General features: G+C 45.8%; 1 protein-coding gene across 8 annotated transcripts in view; it reads left to right on the top strand.

Annotated features, from left to right (window-relative positions):
- The window catches only part of PHF21A (PHD finger protein 21A), a 147,214-nt gene extending 127,376 nt beyond the window's left edge, over nucleotides 1-19,838 (top strand). For 5 of the 8 annotated variants that reach the window (XM_065635611.1, XM_065635615.1, XM_065635614.1 and 2 more), the window contains exons 15-18: nucleotides 6,852-7,007; nucleotides 8,601-8,676; nucleotides 9,005-9,108; nucleotides 11,045-19,838. In XM_065635611.1, coding sequence (XP_065491683.1) covers nucleotides 6,852-7,007; nucleotides 8,601-8,676; nucleotides 9,005-9,108; nucleotides 11,045-11,299 — 591 coding nt within the window. In that variant the 3' untranslated portion in view covers nucleotides 11,300-19,838. The remainder of the gene's footprint in view (nucleotides 1-6,851; nucleotides 7,008-8,600; nucleotides 8,677-9,004; nucleotides 9,109-11,044) is intronic. The other 3 variants (XM_065635610.1, XM_065635607.1, XM_065635608.1) reach the window with 1 other exon arrangement.
- The last annotated feature ends 370 nt before the right edge of the window (nucleotides 19,839-20,208 follow it).

Genomic DNA, 20,208 nt, shown 5'->3' with positions numbered 1-20,208 from the left:
TGTCCAGAAAGCTTTCATTTATTTTCCTCGTCTCTTCGTGCAGAGGAAGCAGAGCAAAAAGTGACATTAAATCACCGTTTATGGTCTTTGTTCTGAAAATATTCTTTAGTCTCTTCAGCCTGTAGCATGTGTTAGAGCAGCCTTGGTGAGCTCTGCTCTTGCCCAAGTTGACTACCTGTAGCCTTCACAGAGCTGGTCCAGAAGCTGAGATTAGTGGGGTGCATGTCACAGAATCACAGAATGTTAGGGATTGGAAGAGACCTCGAAAGATCATCTAATCCAATCCCCCTGCCAGAGCAGGAACACCTAGATGAGGTTACGCAGGAAGGCATCCAGGTGGGTGTTGAATGTCTCCAGAGAAGGAGACTCCACAGCCTCCCTGGGCAGCCTGTTCCAGTGCTCTGTCACCCTCACCGTGAAGAAGTTTCTTCTCATATTTAAGTGGAACCTCTTGCGTTCCAGTTTGCACCCATTGCCCCTTGTCCTATCATTGGTTGTCACTGAGAAGAGCCTGGCTCCATCCTCGTGACATTCACCCTTTACATATTTATAAACATGAATGAGGTCACCCCTCAGTCTCCTCTTCTCCAAGCTGAAGAGACCCAGCTCCCTCAGCCTTTCCTCATAAGGGAGATGCTCCATTCCCTTCATCATCTGTGTTGCCCTGCGCTGGACTCTCTCCAGTAGATCCCTGTCCTTCTTGAACTGAGGGGCCTAGAACTGGACACAATATTCCAGATGTGGTCTCACCAGGGCAGAGTAGAGGGGAAGGAGAACCTCTCTCGACCTTCTTACTAACCACCCCCATTCTAATCTACCCCAGGATGCCATTGGCCTTCTTGGCCACAAGGGCACAGTGCTGGCTCATGGTCATCCTGCTGTCCCCCAGGACCCCCAGCTCCCTTTCCCCTACACTGCTCTCTAAGAGGTCCCCAACTTATACTGGAACCTGGAGTTGTTCTTGCCCACATGCAAGACTCTACACTTGCCCTTGTTATATTTCATTAAATTTTTCCCCTCCCAACTCTCCAGCCTGTTCAGGTCTCACTGGATGGCAGCACAGCCTTCTGGCGTGTCAGCCATCCCTCCCAGTTTGGTGTCATCAGCAAACTTGCTGACAGTGCACTCTATTCCCTCATCCAAGTCATTGATGAATATATTGGATAGTACTGGTCCCAGTACTGACCCCTGAAGGACTCCACTAGATACAGCCCTCCAACTAGACTCTGTCCCACTGACCATGACTCTCTGGCTTCTTTCCTTCAGCCAGTTCACAGTCCACCTCACTACCCGATCGTCCAGTCCACATTTCCTCAGTTTAGCTGCGAGGATGCTGTGGGAGATGGTGTCAAATGTTTTACTGAAATCAACATAGACCACATCCAGTGCTTTGCCATCATCTATCCACCTGGTTATGTCCTCATAAACGGCTATGAGGTTGGTTAAGCAGGACTTCCCCTTGGTGAAGCCATGTTGACTGCCCCTAATGACCCTCTTATCCTTGATATGCCTTGAGATGGCACCAAGGATAAGTTGTTCCATCACCTTTCCAGGGATGGAGGTGAGGCTGACCGGTCTATCGTCACCCAGGTCCTCCTTCTTGCCCTTTTTGAAGACTGGAGTGACATTTGCTTTCCTCCAGTCCTCAGGCACCTCTCCCGTTTCCCACGACTTGGCAAAGATGATGGAGAGTGGCCCAGCAATGACTTCAGCCAGCTCCCTCAGCACCCGCGGGTGCATCCCATCTGGACCCATGCATTTATGGATGTCCAGATTGCTTAATTGCTCCCTAACCCAGTCCTCATCAACCAAGGCAAACTCCTCCATTGCCCTGCCTTCCTCTGGGGCCTCAGGGGTACGGGGCTCCTCAGGACAGCCTCCGGCAGTGTAGACAGAGACAAAGAAGGAATTCAGTAACTCTGCCTTCTCTGTCTCTTTTGTCACCAGGGCACCCACCCCATTCATCAGTGGGCCTACATTGCCTCTGGTCTTAGTTTTATCTGCCATGTATTTGAAGAAGCTCTTTCTGTTGTCCTTGACCCCTCTCGCAAGGTTTAATTCTAAGGAGGCCTTAGCTTTCCTAGTTGCCTCCCTACATCCTCTGACAACAGCCTTATATTCTTCCCAAGTGGCCAGCCCCTCCTTCCATGATCTCTAAACTCTCCTCTTCCACTTGAGTTTGCCCAGCAGTTCCCTGTTTAACCACGCAGGTCTCCTGGCTCCCTTCCTTGACTTCCTACATGTCAGGATGCTCTGATCTTGAGCTTGGAAGAAGCAGTCCCTGAATGCTAACCAACTATCTTGGGCCCCTTTACCTTCAAGTACCCTTTCCTGCAGGATTTTCCTTAGCAATTGCTTGAAAAGGCCAAAGTTGGCCCTACTGAAGTCCAGGGTTGCGATTCTGCTTGGTATTCTGTTCCTGCCACATGAGATCCTGAACTCCACCATCTCATGGTCACTGCAGCCAAGGCAGCCCTCAACCTTTACTGCTTCAACGAGACCCTCCTTGTTAGTGAGGATGAGATCCAGCAGCGCACCTCTCCTAGTCGGCTCAGCCACCATTTGCATCAGGAAGTTATCATCAATGCACTGGAGGAACCTCCTGGACTGTGGCTGGCTGGGCAGTCCTTCCAGCAAACATCAGGGTAGTTAAAATCCCCCACGACAACCAGGGCCTGTGACTGTGAGGCCACTCTCAGCTGCCTGTAGAGGCGTCATCAGCTTCCTCACCCTGATCTGGTGGCCTGTAATAGACACCCACAACAGTGTCACCCCTGCCAGCCTGCCCCTTAATTCTCACCCACAGACTCTCAACTCGCTCCTCATCCACCCCTGGACAATACTCAATACATCGTAGTTGCTCTCTCACGTAAAGAGCAATTCCACCACCACGCTTGGCTGGCCTTTCTTTCCTGAGAAGGACATAGCCATCCATGACCACATTCCAGCCATGTGAGCTGTCCCACCATGTCTCTGTAATTGCCACCAGATCATAATCGCCTGACCAAACACAGGTTTCTAACTCCTCCTGCTTATTCCCCATGCTGCGTGCATTGGTGTACAGGCATTTCAGGGGGCGAGCTGAGCACATTGATTTCATCCTAGTGGGGTGGGAGGCCTCCTGGTCTTCATCAGTTCTAGAGTGCTACCCCACTGGTGCAAGCCCAGCTACCACCCCATTCCCCTTCAAATCTAGTTTAAAGCTCTCCAAATGAGCCCTGCTAATTCCTGTCCCAGCATCCTTTTGCACCTGCGAGATAAACCTTTCCCACGTATTACTGTCTGGACTAGTGTCTTATAAAACCAGCCGTTATCAAAGAAGCCAAAGCCCTGCCTGTCACCAGTCTTGTAGCCAGTCATTCATGGACTGAATTCTTCTATTCCATCCCATGTCATCACCCGAAAATGGAAGGAGGGAAGAGAAAATAACTTGCTCCCCAGACTCTTTCACCATTTGTCCCAAGGCCTTGAAATCTTTCTTCATTCCCCTCAGACTACAGGATGCAGCTTCCTCCCCACCTGTCTGGAAGATCAGCAGTGGGTAGTAGTCTGTTGGGTGCACCAGGTTGGGGAATGCCTTGGTGATGTCCCTGATCTGGGCTCCAGGTGGACTACATACTTCCCTATGATAAGGGTTAACGCTGCATATCGGGCCCTCTGTCCCTCTCAGAAGGGAATCGCCTACTACAATTACCCTTCTTTCTTTCTTATCAGAGGCAGTCTTGAGGCGTGGAGTCAACTGCCTCTTCCTATGTGACCTTGTAGGCAGGCCTTGCACCACATCCTCACCTAACTCTCCTTCAAGATCCAGGGCCTCAACCCTATTACGGAGGGGCACCTGGGGAAGCAAAGCAAGTAGGGAGAAGGGTTGCCCGTGATGCCAAACTGGAACTTGCTTCCAACCCTCCTCATCTTTTTGGTCCCCTGCCTCTGCCCAACAGCAACAGGGCAGGGGCTGTCTTGAGTCTCCCCCCTCTGCCTGATGGGGCAGGGCGTCCATCACCTTTTAGGGGGTATCCCCCTGGGGCCTTTCTGCCTGGCACGCCAGGAGTTATTCCACCAGTTGATCTCCTTTTCACACTCCCTGATGGACCTCAGTCTCTTCACCTCCTCTTTAAGTTTCACCACCATGCCGAGCAGATCTTGCACCTGCTCACACCTCACGCAGGCTGAATGCTGCCTCCCTCCCCCGGCAGCAGCAGCCTCTGGCACTCCCTGCGGCCGGACACCTGGACAGCCACGGTTTGGGGCAGGTGCTCCATCTGGGTCACCACAGTCTTTTTGTGACAAGCTCTCTGTCTGGAGGAGACCATGGTCAGCAGCAGTCTGGGACACTGGCAATAGGTGAGATGGTGTAACAAGCAAGGAGTGACAATCTCTGCACCCTGCTGCAGGAGCTACCACACACACAGTGTGGGTGGGACTCACTCGCTTCACTCGCCCCTCCCAGCGCCTGGTGGGCAGCAACTCCTCGCTGCCCTCCATGAGGCTTTTTCAAGGCTGAGGGCGGAGGTGCGATCACCACAACATCACATCGCAACAAAGTGATGTCACAACATCACATCCAGCCCCCCTTTATGCATATATTTATTAACTGCTCATAAACCTGGAGCGTTTTTTTGGAATCAAACAGTGGCTGGGATTTTTGGTATGGCCGGTTATTAATTCTGAGGAAATGCCCTGAATATTGTATTACCAAAAATAGGACTGTGGATTTTGTGCATGTGTGTTGTTATCTCAGTGCATTCAGCCACAGTGCACACTGACCAGCTGTGTCACTTCAGGTTTTGCAGCGTTCAGTTGAATTTAGAAGGTTCTGGGTCTAAATTTCTAAATGTACCCCCCTCAAGAAGCAACTGCATGCACCTCTTGCGTAGGTCTCTTTCTGCAGAGTATTAGACAAAACAGATTTGGTTGTTAACACGCCAATAATTTTGCACCTGAGCCAGTTACCACGTGCCATAGTGTAGTCTGTGGCAATCAAAGCATCTTAACACATGTAATTCTCTAGAATGAAAATTTTCTTCTAAAATGTGAGAATTTTCCTCTTAATTTTTTCCTTAGGTTGCAGAGGATTTTGTTTTAGCTTGTATGACCTCTCCTGCCTTCCTTCTTTTCCTTGTACTCACAGAATGCATGACACAGGAAAAGAAGTTCTTCCCAGCCTGGTTGCACAGCTCACTTCACAAGAGGCATGAAATGTCACTCATTTAATTCTTCATTTAACACCGAGGAACTCTTTGGTGTTAAAGCATGAAGTAATACCATAACCCAGCTCTCAGTGATCCCTGGGAGTTATGGAACCAAAACATGGCACGGAGAATTCACTAAAGATTGATCCTTTACGAAACATGACATCAGTGCTAACCTTGGGAACTAAGAGAAGAATAGCCTTCCCTTCAAAGAAAGGCCTCATCAGCGATAGAGCTGGGAAGTATAAACCTGCGCAGATTGCTTGTGTGTCATACTTCTAATATGTTTAATATTTTATCCATAGTAGAGATTAGTGTCATTTTTCTTGCCTGGCAGCTTAATATGTAAGTGCATGGCCAAATCTGCTATCGCTCCGAATTGATAGAACTTAGTCACACACATGAAAAGACTGTACAGGTCAAAATGAAACCCTGCACACATTGATATTTCGTACAGGGAGAGCATATACATGCACTTTGACTCAACACACACATCTCAAGATTGTGATCTTGCCGATGCGTGTGTGAAACTTTAACCAAAGTTGGTGAGAATTGCGTATTTCAGAGTCCAGGTGGGGCCTTGAATATGTTAAGTAGCCAGGACAACCCACAGACAGTGAGAGGAGCAGGCTGGGGTGCCCCAGTCCTCCTCTGTGGATGCTGAGCCACCTTTCTTTCATGCCTCTTTGTTCATATATCAAAAAACCAAAGAAAAACAGACAGAAACACCACCACTGCTCCAAGCATGAGATGAGAGTAATAGGAGGAGAGAGAGAGAAGAAAAAGTGGCAAAAATCAGGCCTACCTTTCTGGGAAGCTAATGGCTGTAGAAAAAAATTCTCTCTGATGGTGATGCAATAGCAACTAAACCTGGTTTTTTTTTAGGAGACACTGCCAGTAATGTTTTCAATTTTTTATTTTTAAAAAACCTTAGTTAGAAAATCTCTCTTAGTGTTGCTTCATACTGGCTCTCAACCTATGTTAGTGATGAAAGATAAACCACTCTCTATAGAGAATGAGAAAATTTTGAGTCACAGCTTTTTTGATGCGACTTGGGGTAACGTTAAGTGAAGTAAAAAGAATGGTCTCAGAACATCATTAATTCTGTTCTTTTTCATTTACAAGCACAACACCTTTTCCTTCCAGTTTCATTTTTAAAGGTGACCTAAATATTTGACAGTGTTCTTTTAAGTCACTCAGCTGGGGTTTCTTACATACTGTTACTGGCAAGAGACAGCCTCATCAGCATTCCTGAAGTGGAGTTGTGCTTACATCCAGAAATGAGAAGGGTTAAGAAAATGGGTAGCTCATCACTTTAGGAAAAAAACCAAAATAACAACAAAAACCAACAGGATAAAGGGGGATTCTTTTAAAAAAAGGCTGTGGGGTAGTAGTTGTTAAAAGAAGCTATGGTAATAAGCGTTTGCTGTAACATTTTGTGTTGGGAGGACAGAGGGACTGTTGGGGAGGACAGATGTCCTGCCTGGTTTTCCTGTTTCACAGCCTAAAAAGGTCTTGACCGTTTGGAATCCTCTTAGAAATAGTTTGTGCTGTAAACTTTGCATTCAACTAGGATGTAGATGTCAAAGGTCAAAGTTCACTTTTTGCCTTCTCTCTCTCTCTTTCTCTCACCCACACCCCTTCCCCTCAATTTTATAGGGCGATATCCATGAGGATTTTTGCAGTGTTTGCAGAAAAAGTGGGCAGTTGCTGATGTGTGACACATGTTCACGTGTTTATCACCTCGACTGTCTGGACCCGCCTCTGAAAACCATTCCCAAGGGCATGTGGATCTGTCCCAAATGTCAAGACCAGGTATTGTTTGAGAGAGGGAGAGTTATATACAATGCATTATAAGGATTTTTCGGTATTAAAGAAAATAACTAGATCGCTTGGCTTACTTACATCAAGACAGCCTGACACTGAACACATCTGTTTGGTTTGTAATAAGGCTTGTGTGAATTTGATTGAATTACCTCTTTTGGAATGCATGCAAATACAAAACTGTTCGGTTTTGCTCCCAGTTTTGGGGTCTCTATTTATTACCCCCGTGTTGTTACTCTTTCTGGGTCAAAGCACGCAATCTCTTGAGAGAGGTTCTCTATGACCCATAGAAATTTTACCATTCATCTTCAGCTCATTGTCTCTTCAAAAGTTGTTATTATTATGTTCCTCTGGACAAATAAATAAGGCATTTGCACAAGCCTACCTCAATAGATAGAGCAAATATAAGCCTGTGTTTGCTCTTATAAATCAAACATCAGAGAGGTGGTCTTCAGCGATCACTTTAATAATATCATCCAGCATCAGTGTAATGAAGATATGTGAACAGTTTGGTGGTTCTTCCTTCCAGATCCCTCTCTGAAAGTAGACAATTGAAGCGAACAGATTATATTTTAATATTTTGTTTATAATTGCGTTGAGATTACAAGACAGAGAAGTAAACCATTGTATTCCTAACCCTTACGTAGAACTCTGGAAGTTGCTGATAATCAGCAGCCTGAAGCTGTTATCATCCTGTCTAATGTAGCATATTGCTTGGTCACCCACATGACCTTCTGTTAGCCAGATGGTAACGTAAGAAAACAGCCTGACGTACAATATGCTGTTCAGAAGAACGAAAATGCAAAACTCAAGTGACTTGGTCAATAATTAAGAGAGGAGGGAGTGTTACAATTTCCCTATTCCTGCTCTCACCGTATCCCTCCTCTTTGTATTTCTGTGGTAAGGAGAGGAAAGTCAAGGAATTTCACTGTAAAGTGACTAAGTCCTCTATCTTCTGAGGCACCTTTCTGATCCACTTATTAAAAATATGTGTCTTTCCTCTCAAATTTTGTTAGGAGGGAATATGTAGGAAGGATCTGAAAGACATAAATGGTGCTTACCATTATGAAGAGGGTTTGACAGCTCTATTAAGATGATTTTGATAAGCAGAGGAGATAAGTTGGTTTCGTGTTTTACTAGCAAGGGAGCATGGTGTTTGAATGTATGGTGTGGAAACTGTTCTGTGCCATGAAAACTTTTCTCCCAGAACAACTAAGATCAGCAATTTGTCTGAACCACGAAATAATGTTTATGTCTCCTGGCAAGTTGGAGTTCAGATATATTATCCTTTCATTCCTCTTTTAAGTTGTTCAGTTTCATTAGTAGGCTTTATTTGTGGCTACGGAGAGAATTTGAGAAAATGCTGACATTTGTAAGGCACAGGCCTGCTTTGTGGGAGCCACAATACAGTTGTGAATAATTCCCTCTGTTAAATCTCAGAACAGGTTTGCGAAGCTTCTTGTTAACAGGGCTGAGGCTAATGATAGCCATAAAAGAAAATCCTGTCTTTCCCCCTTTCTCTCCTTTTTGCTTCCTTAGAGGTAGACTGTGTATCAGCTAAATCTCTGAACGCTTTTCTTTCAGATGCTAAAGAAGGAAGAAGCAATCCCATGGCCAGGAACTTTAGCAATTGTTCATTCATATATTGCATATAAAGCAGGTAGGAAAATGGAGAACAATACTTTTGTTTCACTTTTTATAATGGAAGGTGTTACTTCGGGAATGGGATAGAATAGTACTTCCTTTACAAAAGGAAATTAAAGGAGAAGAACCTTAATCACTCATGAAGTGAAAATAGCAATCTAAATATTTGTTAAGCCTTCTGCGATGCTTGAGTATGGAGGTGAAATTTTGGGGGTGGTGTAGCGCACAAGTTATTGAATTGACTTAAAAAACAATTACCCTCTTTACATGAAGCAGTTGAGACACTCTATCCACTGTTGTAACAGGAACATTTTAAATATTCTGAGTAATATTCTCTTTTGCAGCAAAAGAAGAGGAAAAACAGAAATTACTTAAATGGAGTTCAGATTTAAAACAGGAAAGAGAACAGCTAGAGCAGAAGGTCAAACAGCTCAGCAATTCTATAACGGTGAGTATTGCCCTCCCAAATAACTCTGCACCTGTGTTCTGGTGCCAAAATGCAGAGAGAAAACTATGGAATGACTCCATGTACTAGGCCTGTCTCCCAGTGGATTTACTGAGAATTGGGTGAGCGCTTTCCTTTGCTTTTTAGGACTTTAGGGAGCAGGAATGAAATACAGGCAACATATACTTACATTGAGTCACTTAGCCATGATCCATGCTGACCATATATTGTAGACATACAGTGGCCTATAGTATCAGCAGGGGACAAACGTGACCCAGAGCATTATTATCTGTGGGCAGTAGATTAAGTTAAATTCTCCAGTGGCTCACTTAAATAAGAATGGTTAGGCCTCTGTGTGTAATAAGAGTTACAGTCTTGGTGCGCTTTCCAGACCTTCCTCATACAAAAGTGAGCGTTTCCCCATGACTGACTCTCAGGCTCTTGACATGTTGCCTTGGCAGTCAGCAGCTGGACCCTGTGCGTGCCTCTGCATAATATTAATTAGATGTTGTTTTACTTTGAACCAGAAGCTGTGGTTTCCACCTTAGTTTATCACAGTAATCGGAGCATACATATTAATTTGCTCTCTTTTCTCACCTTAATATGCAAATCAGGCTCTTGAGTTGCCGGTGTAAAGTTTAAGCCCCTCACTTAGTGTAGCCTTAGTATCACAGAATGAAGAATACTGAAATCTCCTATGTGGCAGCATCTGTAAGGCTGGATACATAAGTACAGACTTTTCTTTTTAAATACAGATGCACCTTCCAGTCTGCCTGTCTTTACCTATTAGAACAAAAGTAAGTGCCCCATGTTTATAGACCCCTAAATGCTGACAATACAAATAAAACAATTGTGAGCAAACAAGTGGTGAGAGGTGCTGGAGACTGTCATCTTCTGGTCAGCACTAGCTGGGCATAACCTGAGCAGCACTAGAGCAGTAACACTGTTTCTCAGTGATGCATCCAGGCAGTTGCAAGCCCTTAATGTGAGGGATTGACAGTAGGTGAAGAGAATGGTTTGTTTTCTATGGTCATGTTATTGTTTATACTTTCATTGGAACTGTCCAGAAAAGACACATTAGGTCTAAATATTGTGGTGTTTTTATGATGCCATGAGCCACGTATGAAAATAGTAAAGCTGAAACCAACAGTGTCTGCAGATCAGCGTATATAAAAGGTTTAAAAAATGTAGGAAGGTTGCCATCTTCATGTAAGAACCTGAATTTTACAGACATAGCTACTGTCTCCTCCTTTTTGAGAGTTTCAAATATAGATATAAGCAGGTTTTTTGCCCTTGAAATATCATTTGTGAGCTTTTTTTTGAGTCGTCATACCTTGAGTCTTGACTGATGAGCTAGCTAGGTTACTACTGCTTCTAAGAGAAAAGTGGCCACAAAATAAGATTTTCAAGTGAAGGAGGGCTTGTTTTTCTTTTCAAGTGCCCCTTTATTTATTGAGAGGAGGAAGTGATGTTCCTGCTATAAATGTATGTGAAAGCAAAGGCTGTATCCCATTAGCAGCACACACACATGCTGTCAGCAGTCAGCTGCAGTAGGATGCCTGAGTTTGCAGAACCGAGCTAAAGAAATTTCAGCAATGAAATGCTAATAGAAAAAGTAATAAGAACATGTACTTGGAAGTTTCTCCTCAAAAGTAACACAAAAGGATGGAGCTGTCTGTGTTCATTTGCAAAACACCGAGGGATGAAGGGGGCCGTACCAAGTGACAGCTACGTACCAGCGATTTAATTCCTCAGCCTGCAAATACAAATTCTCCTGTGAACACAGCCCTGAGACTCTTTCTCGTCTAGACTGAGAAAGTGAAATTGTAGCTGCAATCGTTCCTGCGTACTTGCATTTAGATCTGCGAATATCCTATTCCTTCTCTTAACGTTCTTTCATTCATAAACTTGAACTTGTTGCTTTTCTGTTGTGCTGCAGAAATGCATGGAAATGAAGAATACCATCCTTGCAAAACAGAAGGAGATGCACAGCTCCTTGGAGAAGGTAAAACAGCTGATCCGCCTCATCCAAGGCATCGACCTTTCAAAACCCATAAACTCTGAGGTCACTTCAGTAGCCATCTCCAATGGCATGGACTCCACTAACAATACTAATGCTGCCACCTCCACCTTAGCCTCCTCCCCTTCTCAGAGCTGCATGGTGAACTGTAACAAGGGTGATGAGACTAAATAACACAGTGAAGTTAAGAAGGAGCCAAGGGAGGTGGCGGCGAGGACGAAGAGCAAAATAACGAAACTCTAGAAAAGCAAAACCGGATTTCTTCTGGAAAGTGCAGAATTCTTTAGTTCTTTGGTTCCAGAGAGAGCGTGAAGATGCTTGTGCCAGGCGGCACCGGAGTTTGCCAATTGATCCTTCTTATTCTGTGTGTACATGCAAAGTTTGGATCATGTTACATGAATAGTGCCAGCTGGGGGTTCTTTGCCAGCACCATGCCAAGTGAAATAATATATTTACTCTCTCTATATTTTACACCAGTGTGTGCCTGCAGCAGCCTCCACAGCCACTATAGGTTTGTTTTATTTTTGTTTGGGGTGAGGAGCAGGGACGAGGGAGGAGAGCAGGTTTCAAATCCTTATTTGCAGAACAGTTTGTTTAGCTAGGGGAAAACAAAAACAAGTCCAAAGAGCCTGTGGGCTTTTCCTGTTTCTAAACTCTCAGTACTATTAAACCAAAAAAACCAGAAATATAAATTATCAAATCCCAGTGCCCAGAAGGGACAAGTCTATCAAATAAGCAGTATTTACTGTTGTTTAGACAGGAGATGTACAAAAGGAAAGGAGATGGACTTTTCACTGAATAACCAGCACATGTACAGGCTGAGGATCTACTGTTCCAACAGTTTGGGGTTAATCCTATTTCTTCACAGTAAACAACAGACATGCTTTGCAGAATTGGTTTGGGTCCTCACACTCATCCAGAAAGCCTATGCTGGGAACGGGAGAATAGAGGGCCAGAACCCAGGGTCAGCTTGGAGCATTGGATGGAGGTGTCCCAAGAGAAAATGTGCATCGATTACTTGAAAATGAGATTCCAACCCTTTTATATATTTATAAACAACAATGATATCCTGAACAAAGTAGCACATGACCCAGATGTGTGAACTGAACGGAGAAATGTCCTTTTCTTTCACTTCCTTTCTCTTCTTTTGGTAACAAGAACTAAATAAGGAATAGAAAAGCTGTTTTTCAGGCTGACAGTCTAATTAAAGAGGTAGATGGGACCTTGCATGGTATAGATTAGAAGTAATAGTGTCAGTGAGATACAGTGAGTCTTTGTGAGTCCTTGTGTCATCGTTTTGGGCACTGTTTTTTTATGCAAGGGCAAAATCTTTGTATCTGGGGGAAAAAAAACCACACAACTTTTTTAAATTAAAAAGGAAAATAAAAGATATTGAGGTCTTCCTAGTGTTACTTAAAATAAGATCAAGGTAAGAAACATTGTAAAAAAAATTACAAAAGTGCTATTTGTTTCCTAAACAAGTGATTTCTATTAAAAAGGTGTCAGAACTGGAGAAAATGCTGTGTACTTAGAATTTTTTAACACAGACTTTGCTTATTTATGATGACATTCTGCTGTGTTTGTTTTAAAATCCAATGGGACAGTTTCCATAGCTTATACCATACATGCTACTGGCCAAACTCTTAAAGAGAATCCAATCCTACGGTGCTGGATCTCACCCCACCTGGAGGATTTTCCAGGCTTGTCTCTGCTGTTGCCCTATCTCCCCCATTCTGTCATGTGTTTGTAACCCAGAGGAAAGCAATTGGCAGCGTGCTTGTTTAAGGCTTTTCTGGTTTTGTGATATGGACTGGTTACAGCTTGAGAATGAGAGACAATGGGTTGGTTGGACAGAAATTGCCTTCTGTTTGATTCTCTTGTTTTAAGAAGTTCATCACTTACGCATAATCCTTCCCCTCCAGATAGCAAAGCTCGCCTCATGCTTCCTGTTATTGTGGGGTCTGTCTCAGTTCAGCGTGCTGATTCTGGTCTCTTAGGGTTGTGTCCCAGAGCTGCCTTGTTTCGCTGCTGCATATGAACATTTGGCAAACCCCGTTTCCACTGGAAGTACTGGGAAAACTCCCTTTACATCCAGTGGGAGCAGAGTTGAGCCACTACACACACAACATGAAGCCGAGTCTGTAGTGTGGGGCCCTTGAGAGCAGACCTGCTCAGCTGCTTCTAGTGGAAGACAGAAAAGCTTTGGATGTCAAGGGTGCATTTCTGAGCAAGAAGTGAATACTCCAGACACTACGTAGCATGAGAGAGTCCCTTTGCTGCCAGAGCTGAGTATGCTTCTGGAAGTTCTTGGAGCTGTTTTCTTCCCTCTCCTTCAGGTTACCCTCCTGCTCTTTAAGGTCTTGTATTCTTCCAGTAGGAGCGCGCACTATTTTCAGCTCTGAGCTCAGAACTGATATCTCCAGTTCTCACATTTGTCTGTAGTTGGGAAAGTGACTCTCAGGTGCACTTCTCAGCTGAACCGGTGATAACCTCGACTCTTTTGATGTTTGAGTTCTGTTCTGGAACTAGCAGAGCTGGAAGGATAAGTTAGCACAAGTGGCAGGGAGACAGCTGGGCAGACAACATCAAAACTGATCAAACTAAAAATGTCCTCGCATCAACTCAGTTACCAGTGGGGGTCATTACCATAGGGCAGCACTGGGCCAGCAACCTGTAGCATTTAAACAAAGGGCTATATATGTCAAGGGGTGAAGAGAAAAAACAAACTGAACATGAGGTTTCTTTTTTTTTTAGAAAATGAGCCAGCATCTAACAGCCCAATACTCAGGAGAAACTGCCTTTTTGGCCAGGTTGTTCTCTAGTTGGCCACTTGGGTAATTCTTAACATCATCTTCTGAAGCATCGAGTACCTTCCCGGTAAGAGACAGTCTGTAAGGATAGGTGCACTGAGTCTTTGTGGTTTTCATGTTCTTATTTCTGGTGTTTTCTTCCAAGCTCTCTTGGAAGCACTGCACTATTTGGGGGTAGCAAGTGATGCCTGACGTCTTGATAGTCCGTCTGTTTTGTTTACCAGTTCAGGAGGGAATGGGAGTGAAATTCACTGGTAGCTATATTTAAATTTGGGTGCGGTTAACCAGCCAGGAGATGTTAAAACAGCTATTACTGCTTTTCTGAGGCATCTGCTCGTCTCCAGAATCCAAGTAGACAAGTATAGACTTCTATGTCCCTTTTGTTACAATATTTGTGTTCCAGACTGTAAAAGGATGCCTTTAGTTAATCATTACCTGGTAGAGAAATTATCTTTATTTAGACATGTTGATGATGCTGAGTAGTTTTCTCTCTCGCTGATCCTGTTGGGATGCTTTCCCTCCTGGCTCTGCAGCAGTATCAGTCAATAGGCAAGGAGCATTCCCAGGGCCACACTGACACTGGCAATGATGCTCCTACATAGACACAAGTAAATTGGGGTTATCTCTGCCCAATTAGCAACAACAGGGTGGAAGAGGAATTGGCATTTACTAAATACTGAGGGAGATAGGTCTTTTTCTAGCTGCTCTAAAAGGTTCCAATCAAGGGAGAAATTTAAACTCTCTGACAACTTAAGGCTCAAGCTTGTCATCTGGATTTGGATTGGTTTGGGTTTTTTCTCATGTAATATTTGAGGCAGAGTGAGTTTGTACTGAAACTTCTGCTCTTTGAGAAGCTGTCATAATGACTGGTGTTTTGTACTTCCAAACCACCAGCAAGATATTAACTAATTCTTATGTCATTGCTTCTCGTTGGTGGGAAATAAGTGGCTTTTAAATCTCTTTTATAAAGGAGGAGATGAGACCACAGAGGAAGCTCATATCAGAGAAAGTCCTGGCTCTCAGCCCAGTGCTAAGGGCTTCTTTGCTCAGAAACAGAGTAAGCACTGCAGAAGTAGTTTTTTCCCTTCTCCTTGCAGTCTGTTCTTTAAACAGCTGGAAAGGTATGTTGTGGTCAGAGTGGGAAAGTGAGCGTGTGACCTGGCTAGAATAACTGGTTTTATTAGTAGTATTCTCTTTGTCTTCACTTAGAGACAGCATTAGGTTTAGTGCTGTACAAAACGCTATAAAGACAATACTTGTAAGGATGATTGGCAGATGGGGTGAGTAGCATGGATGGTTCTTCAAGGACATCATTAGCAAGGAGTTACCGTGTTGGTAGGATGAACAAATGGTTTGCATAAGCAAAACAAGGACTTGGTTCTTTGTTGCGAGCAAGTTTGTGTTGGTGGGGATGATAAATTAGAAACCAGTAAACTAGAATTTAAAAAGGTGATAATTTTAGGTGCAGATCTGATGGGTTTGTTGTTGGTAGGATAAATGATATTGTATTTTATCCTTCCTAGCCGACCAGGCTTTAGAAAGCAAATCTGTATTCCAGCTGTCTAGAAATGCGAACCCTAATTCTGACCTCCTTGGCTTCAAATCATCTCCTTCCCTGTACTGTTGCAGAGACAGCTGTGAGAAGCAGCATGATCAGCATTCAGAAGGACCCAGAGCGAGATCTCCCTCTCAGCCCCACCAGGCTGTGGCAGCCCACAATACAGGGAGTAAACTCTGAAATTCCCTTCCCATGTGGATGCAGTGGAAAATATCTGGTTTTGCAGTGAATTTGCAGTGCACATGTTTCTCTTTCTAATTTTCCCCAGCTGGGTTGCACCCTGCCCTCTTTGCTTCTGAAGCACTGATGGTGAATACGTGTTTTTCAATGAAACATGGTTTTAAAATATCATATTCAGATGTCAAACCAAAATACACTCTTTTGCTGCAGGCCTCTCTCAGTGAGCTGCTCAGATAACCACTGAAATACCAATATTGCACTTCCTTGTGGACCATGCCCCTTCGGGCAGAATTTGTTGTGTCTTTCAGAACTGTGTTGACCCTTCTTCACCTCCATTTGTCCTCCCTTGGGATTCTGAAGATCCAGGGCAAGTTCAACCTTGCTGGGTTACTGCAGAGATTTCTGACAAGTGTGTAGAAGAGTCAGGAACCAGGAGGAAGAGGAAGATGTTTTGTCATGCAGCTAATTTATTTGACATGTAGGCTTCCCCAGCCAACAAACTACCTCAGCAAAGGCCATTCCCAAGCATACCGTGGATTCTGTAGCTTGTGGCATTCAGAAGGCAAAATGTCTCCTCTGAAGAACCCTTCCAGCAGCCAGCTAGGTATCAGTCTCTGGGGGCATGCGGGCGAGTCTCGCAGTGACACTGTTGGATCCTTGTTTTCAGGCATCAGACCTGGACCAGGGAATGCCCTGAAAAGCAGGTGGGATCAGGAAAACACCAAGGCTGCAGACGTCTTGTCTCCAGCTTATTGCCCTCTCACTTATTGCCTCCGTTAAGCGTCAGTCCTGTTTGTAACACCTACAGAATGGAATGTAATACTTGAAAAATATGGCTCACTTTACCTTTAGCTCCCGTTTCCCCCATGTTTATCTTTTATCTGGGACAAGAACTTTCTGCGTCGTTGTGTCTTGTATAGGCTGAGCACATAGTTGAAACTTGCCAATAAATAAAATAATTTATACCGTGCACTGGTAAGCTTGGTAATTATAGACCCATGAAAAGACAAACACCTCTCCTAGAGGTTAATTTAAGATGTGGGTGTGTTTCAGAAAACCAAGACCTTACCTGTGTGAGGGTCTGTCTGTATCTGCAGTCAGTATTCCTGAACGGAAAGCAGGCCTTGAGAGCATCGGTGCTGTGAAAGTCACCGTGCTGTGCCCATCCCTGGAGTGTATCGCGTGAGAACAGCCAGGCCAGGTGGGCTGCAGGGACATGCGAAAGGACAGAAGCCTCCTTTGAGAAGTGAGGGCAGTGAGAAGGGGCACAGGGCTGGAGACAGGGGACAGGAGAAGAGGAAGCAGGAGGAGCAGAGGAAACAAAGATTATATGAGGTAAAGCAGAGCAGAGGGAAGAAATGGAAAGAGATGAGGAGGGAAAGTGAGGGTAGCAGAAAGAGCTGCTCAGCTGCAGGTGGGGAAGGAAGCGGGCACCAAGTCATCCCTAGCTCTGCCGCTGCTGCCAAGTGATCCCATCCTGACGAGAGCCTTTTTTGACTTCTGTGCTACAATGTGGGATGAGGCAGATCAAGCAGACCTTGGGGCAGCCAGAGCCTGCTCTCATCTGGACTGGATTAATTAAAAATTTTCTTGGCTAGAGATATTCCCAAGACTAGCTAAAGGTTCAGCTCTGCCGGTGTCGTTGCACCTACCTAGTCTGGTGTCACAATCAGCCTATTTGAAACCAGCCTCAGCTTCCAGAGGTCCTGGGTTCTGAGCAAGCAGAGGACATGTTGCGGGGCAGAACCTGTGGCTCCAGTACTTCTCGGCCACCTCTTGGGAGCATCTGTGCAAGTTTTCCGATCTTTGGGCTATCACATCTGACATTCCTGTGCCAAAACCCCTGTGCAGCAACGCCTCCTTGTTTTCTGAGGCTCTGGTTCATCTAGGGACACGTGCAAAGGGGCACTTCGCCTGTGCAGCCAGATAGGGGCATGTGGTGAGTTTAAGGTAACCCTTGAGGAGCTGAGGGCCTGCATCAAGGCTACATTAAGCAGCAGCCCATGGGGCACGCTCCTGGGAGAGCAGCTGTCCCAGCTCTTGGGTGTTAGCAGGGAGTAAGCTCTGTGTCTGTTCTTCTTCGCTCTGCAGTATCCAAGCAGGTGTCAAATGCTTCAGACAGAGAAACTCAGCCCAGTCCCTTTCGAGGAAGGAAGAAGTACTTAAGGGCATGTTTACTACCAGGAGTGCCTGGGGAACTCAAAACCCATATAAGCTTGGCTCTGTCTGTCCTGGGTGGAGAGGTGGCATGGAAAGGCAGCGAGCAGTGAGCGGTATCAGTCTGCTAGCGCCCAGCAGAGTTTGCACCACCTGAGGAATTTGCATCTTTTTTCTTTTTCCTAAATTTACACTGGCAAACGTAGACCTCAACGAATTACTGCCCCTTTGTCACCTGCCTTCTTTTATCTGTTGTTGGAAAAGCAATGAAGTATTGTTGCATCTGAGCTTCGAGAAAGACCTTTTCTTAGTGAGCAGCCACAATGGCCTTGGGAGTGTAGCCCAAGCAGGGAAGGGAGGCAGTGGCTTACCCGAGTCCAGGACTGGCACAGGCCAGCTCCTGCAGCTTGTTCAGCGGCCACCCTTGATTTTAGATCCCTGGTGCTGAGGGCTGATAGTGCAGCAGCACTGGGAAGATGCTATGCATGTGCAAGCAAGGGTAGGGGCTCCCCTTGCTTGTCATCCAGATCTTGGGGCATGCCAAAATTGAGGAGGGAGGTCACTTAAAAAAGAAAGACAGAAATGCCTTCATGCCTCACGTTCCCCTCTGTAAAGCGGGTGCTGGCAGTTCTGACGCTGCGAGAGCTGTTTCTCGTGGTCTGCGGGCGCTGGGAGCAGGCACTGTTGAAATAAGAGGTAGAGTCGTGTTCCGTGCTGGGTGCAGCGGGAGGCTGCGTGCGTCTGCTCGTTCTGGGCTAATGTGTAATTTCTAATCATAGTCTCATATGTTTAATTATCACTGGCAACAAAACAGTGGTTGACTCTAAAGCCAGGACTTGCGTCTTACCCATCAGCTCTGCCTTCCAGAAGGTACGTTGTCTCTGAGTTGCTCCTGATGCCACATGTGACAGGCAGCCAAGACCCTCCTTAAGGAGAGGTTCTGCCACCGCATAAGCCCCTGGGGCTGAGGCAGCTTCCCGGCAGCCCCACACAACCAGAGCCAGCAGGCAGTCGTGTCCCAGCAGCTGCTTCACTCCAGTTACAGCTGCAGGGCCGCCCCGAGCACCCTCTTACGCTGGCAGAGGCGTCTTGGCTGGCTTTCCTAGTCCCACAGAAGCAAAGCACAGGTTGCAAACTCCATTAAGCAAAGATTAAGCACCGTAACTGGCAAGGGGGGAGACTGCTAGTGGCAACCTGTTCAGGCTCCTGTGGAGGAAGGAAATGACTTGTCTGAATCAAGAGCCGGTGGTGCAGAGAAACGGTGGTGAGGTGCTGCTTGCCTGGGAGCTCTGGTGCAGCAGTGGGCTTCCCATGTGGTGTTTTGTCTCTTGGGGACTGACTGGCTCTAATCTGCAAACACCCACCATGTCATCCGCAGCTGAGGGCAGGTGGGTTGTGAAGGCAGCTCAGCTTGTGTAGAGAAAATACGCAGGCCTCGATCTCATTGTCATGTTCCTGCAATTGTGCTGGCACCATCTCAGTAGACTTGTTGACACCACCGCTCCGCCTATGTGCTGTGCTTCGTCCCGTCCCTCCGCACCCTCAGCATTTTACCTGAGACTAAGCTGTGAAGTGAGAGTCCTGGTGTGGGGGTCGGACCAGGAGCTGATGCTGAAGAGTGCGGTGTCCAAGCCCCGGTCTCTCCCCAGCCTGCCTGACTTCTCCAGGTGCTTCTGGTGAACAACCCCCAGTTGTGGTGGCACAGCCCCCTGCAGCTGCAGGCTGGTGCTGCCAGGGGACGGGGGTGGCTCCTCTCCCGGCCCAGCAAAGCCGTGGCTCTGCCCTCTGTCAGCCGGTGCCACCTGTGCTGCCCCTCTCCCCGCCGATCCATCCTTGCAGGCCCTGGTGTAAAATGCCCTTTCTGACCAGTACCGCTCTGTTGTCACAGAACCACATCATGAGAACACTGACTCATGAGCTGGTTTGGGTTTTTAAAATATCTCTATTTTTTTTAGCCTGATGCTCATAGTGATCTGCAGTCTCTTTGCTGCCTTCAAGTCCCTTGTGGTTTCAGTTTTGGTACAAATGTGTTTAGATTTTAGCAAATTAAAGTTGGGGGGGGGTGGGGGTACAGAGCATCTGATCAATTTGTATTTATTTATTTTAACATTTTACTAAATAAAACACAATAAAATCTCTTGTCTCCTTAGCTGTATGTACCAGGTGGGGACAGTGGGTCCCACAGGCACAGGGGATGGTGTGGTGTCCACAGAGCGTCCCCAGCCCGGGGAGGGGGATCTGAGCGTGTCTCTGCGGGATGGCTGCGGTTGGAGGCTTACTCTTGCGGCAGGGAGAAGGGCTCTGCATTAGTAGAAATGATTTTTAGCTGCAAAAGGGGCTTTGCTCGGTCAAAAAAAAATCTCTCTGGGCTCCGACTT

This window comes from Caloenas nicobarica, chromosome 5, assembly GCF_036013445.1.
Source record: "Caloenas nicobarica isolate bCalNic1 chromosome 5, bCalNic1.hap1, whole genome shotgun sequence".
Taxonomy (NCBI): domain Eukaryota; kingdom Metazoa; phylum Chordata; class Aves; order Columbiformes; family Columbidae; genus Caloenas; species Caloenas nicobarica.
This window is presented reverse-complemented; position numbering and strand designations above follow the sequence as displayed.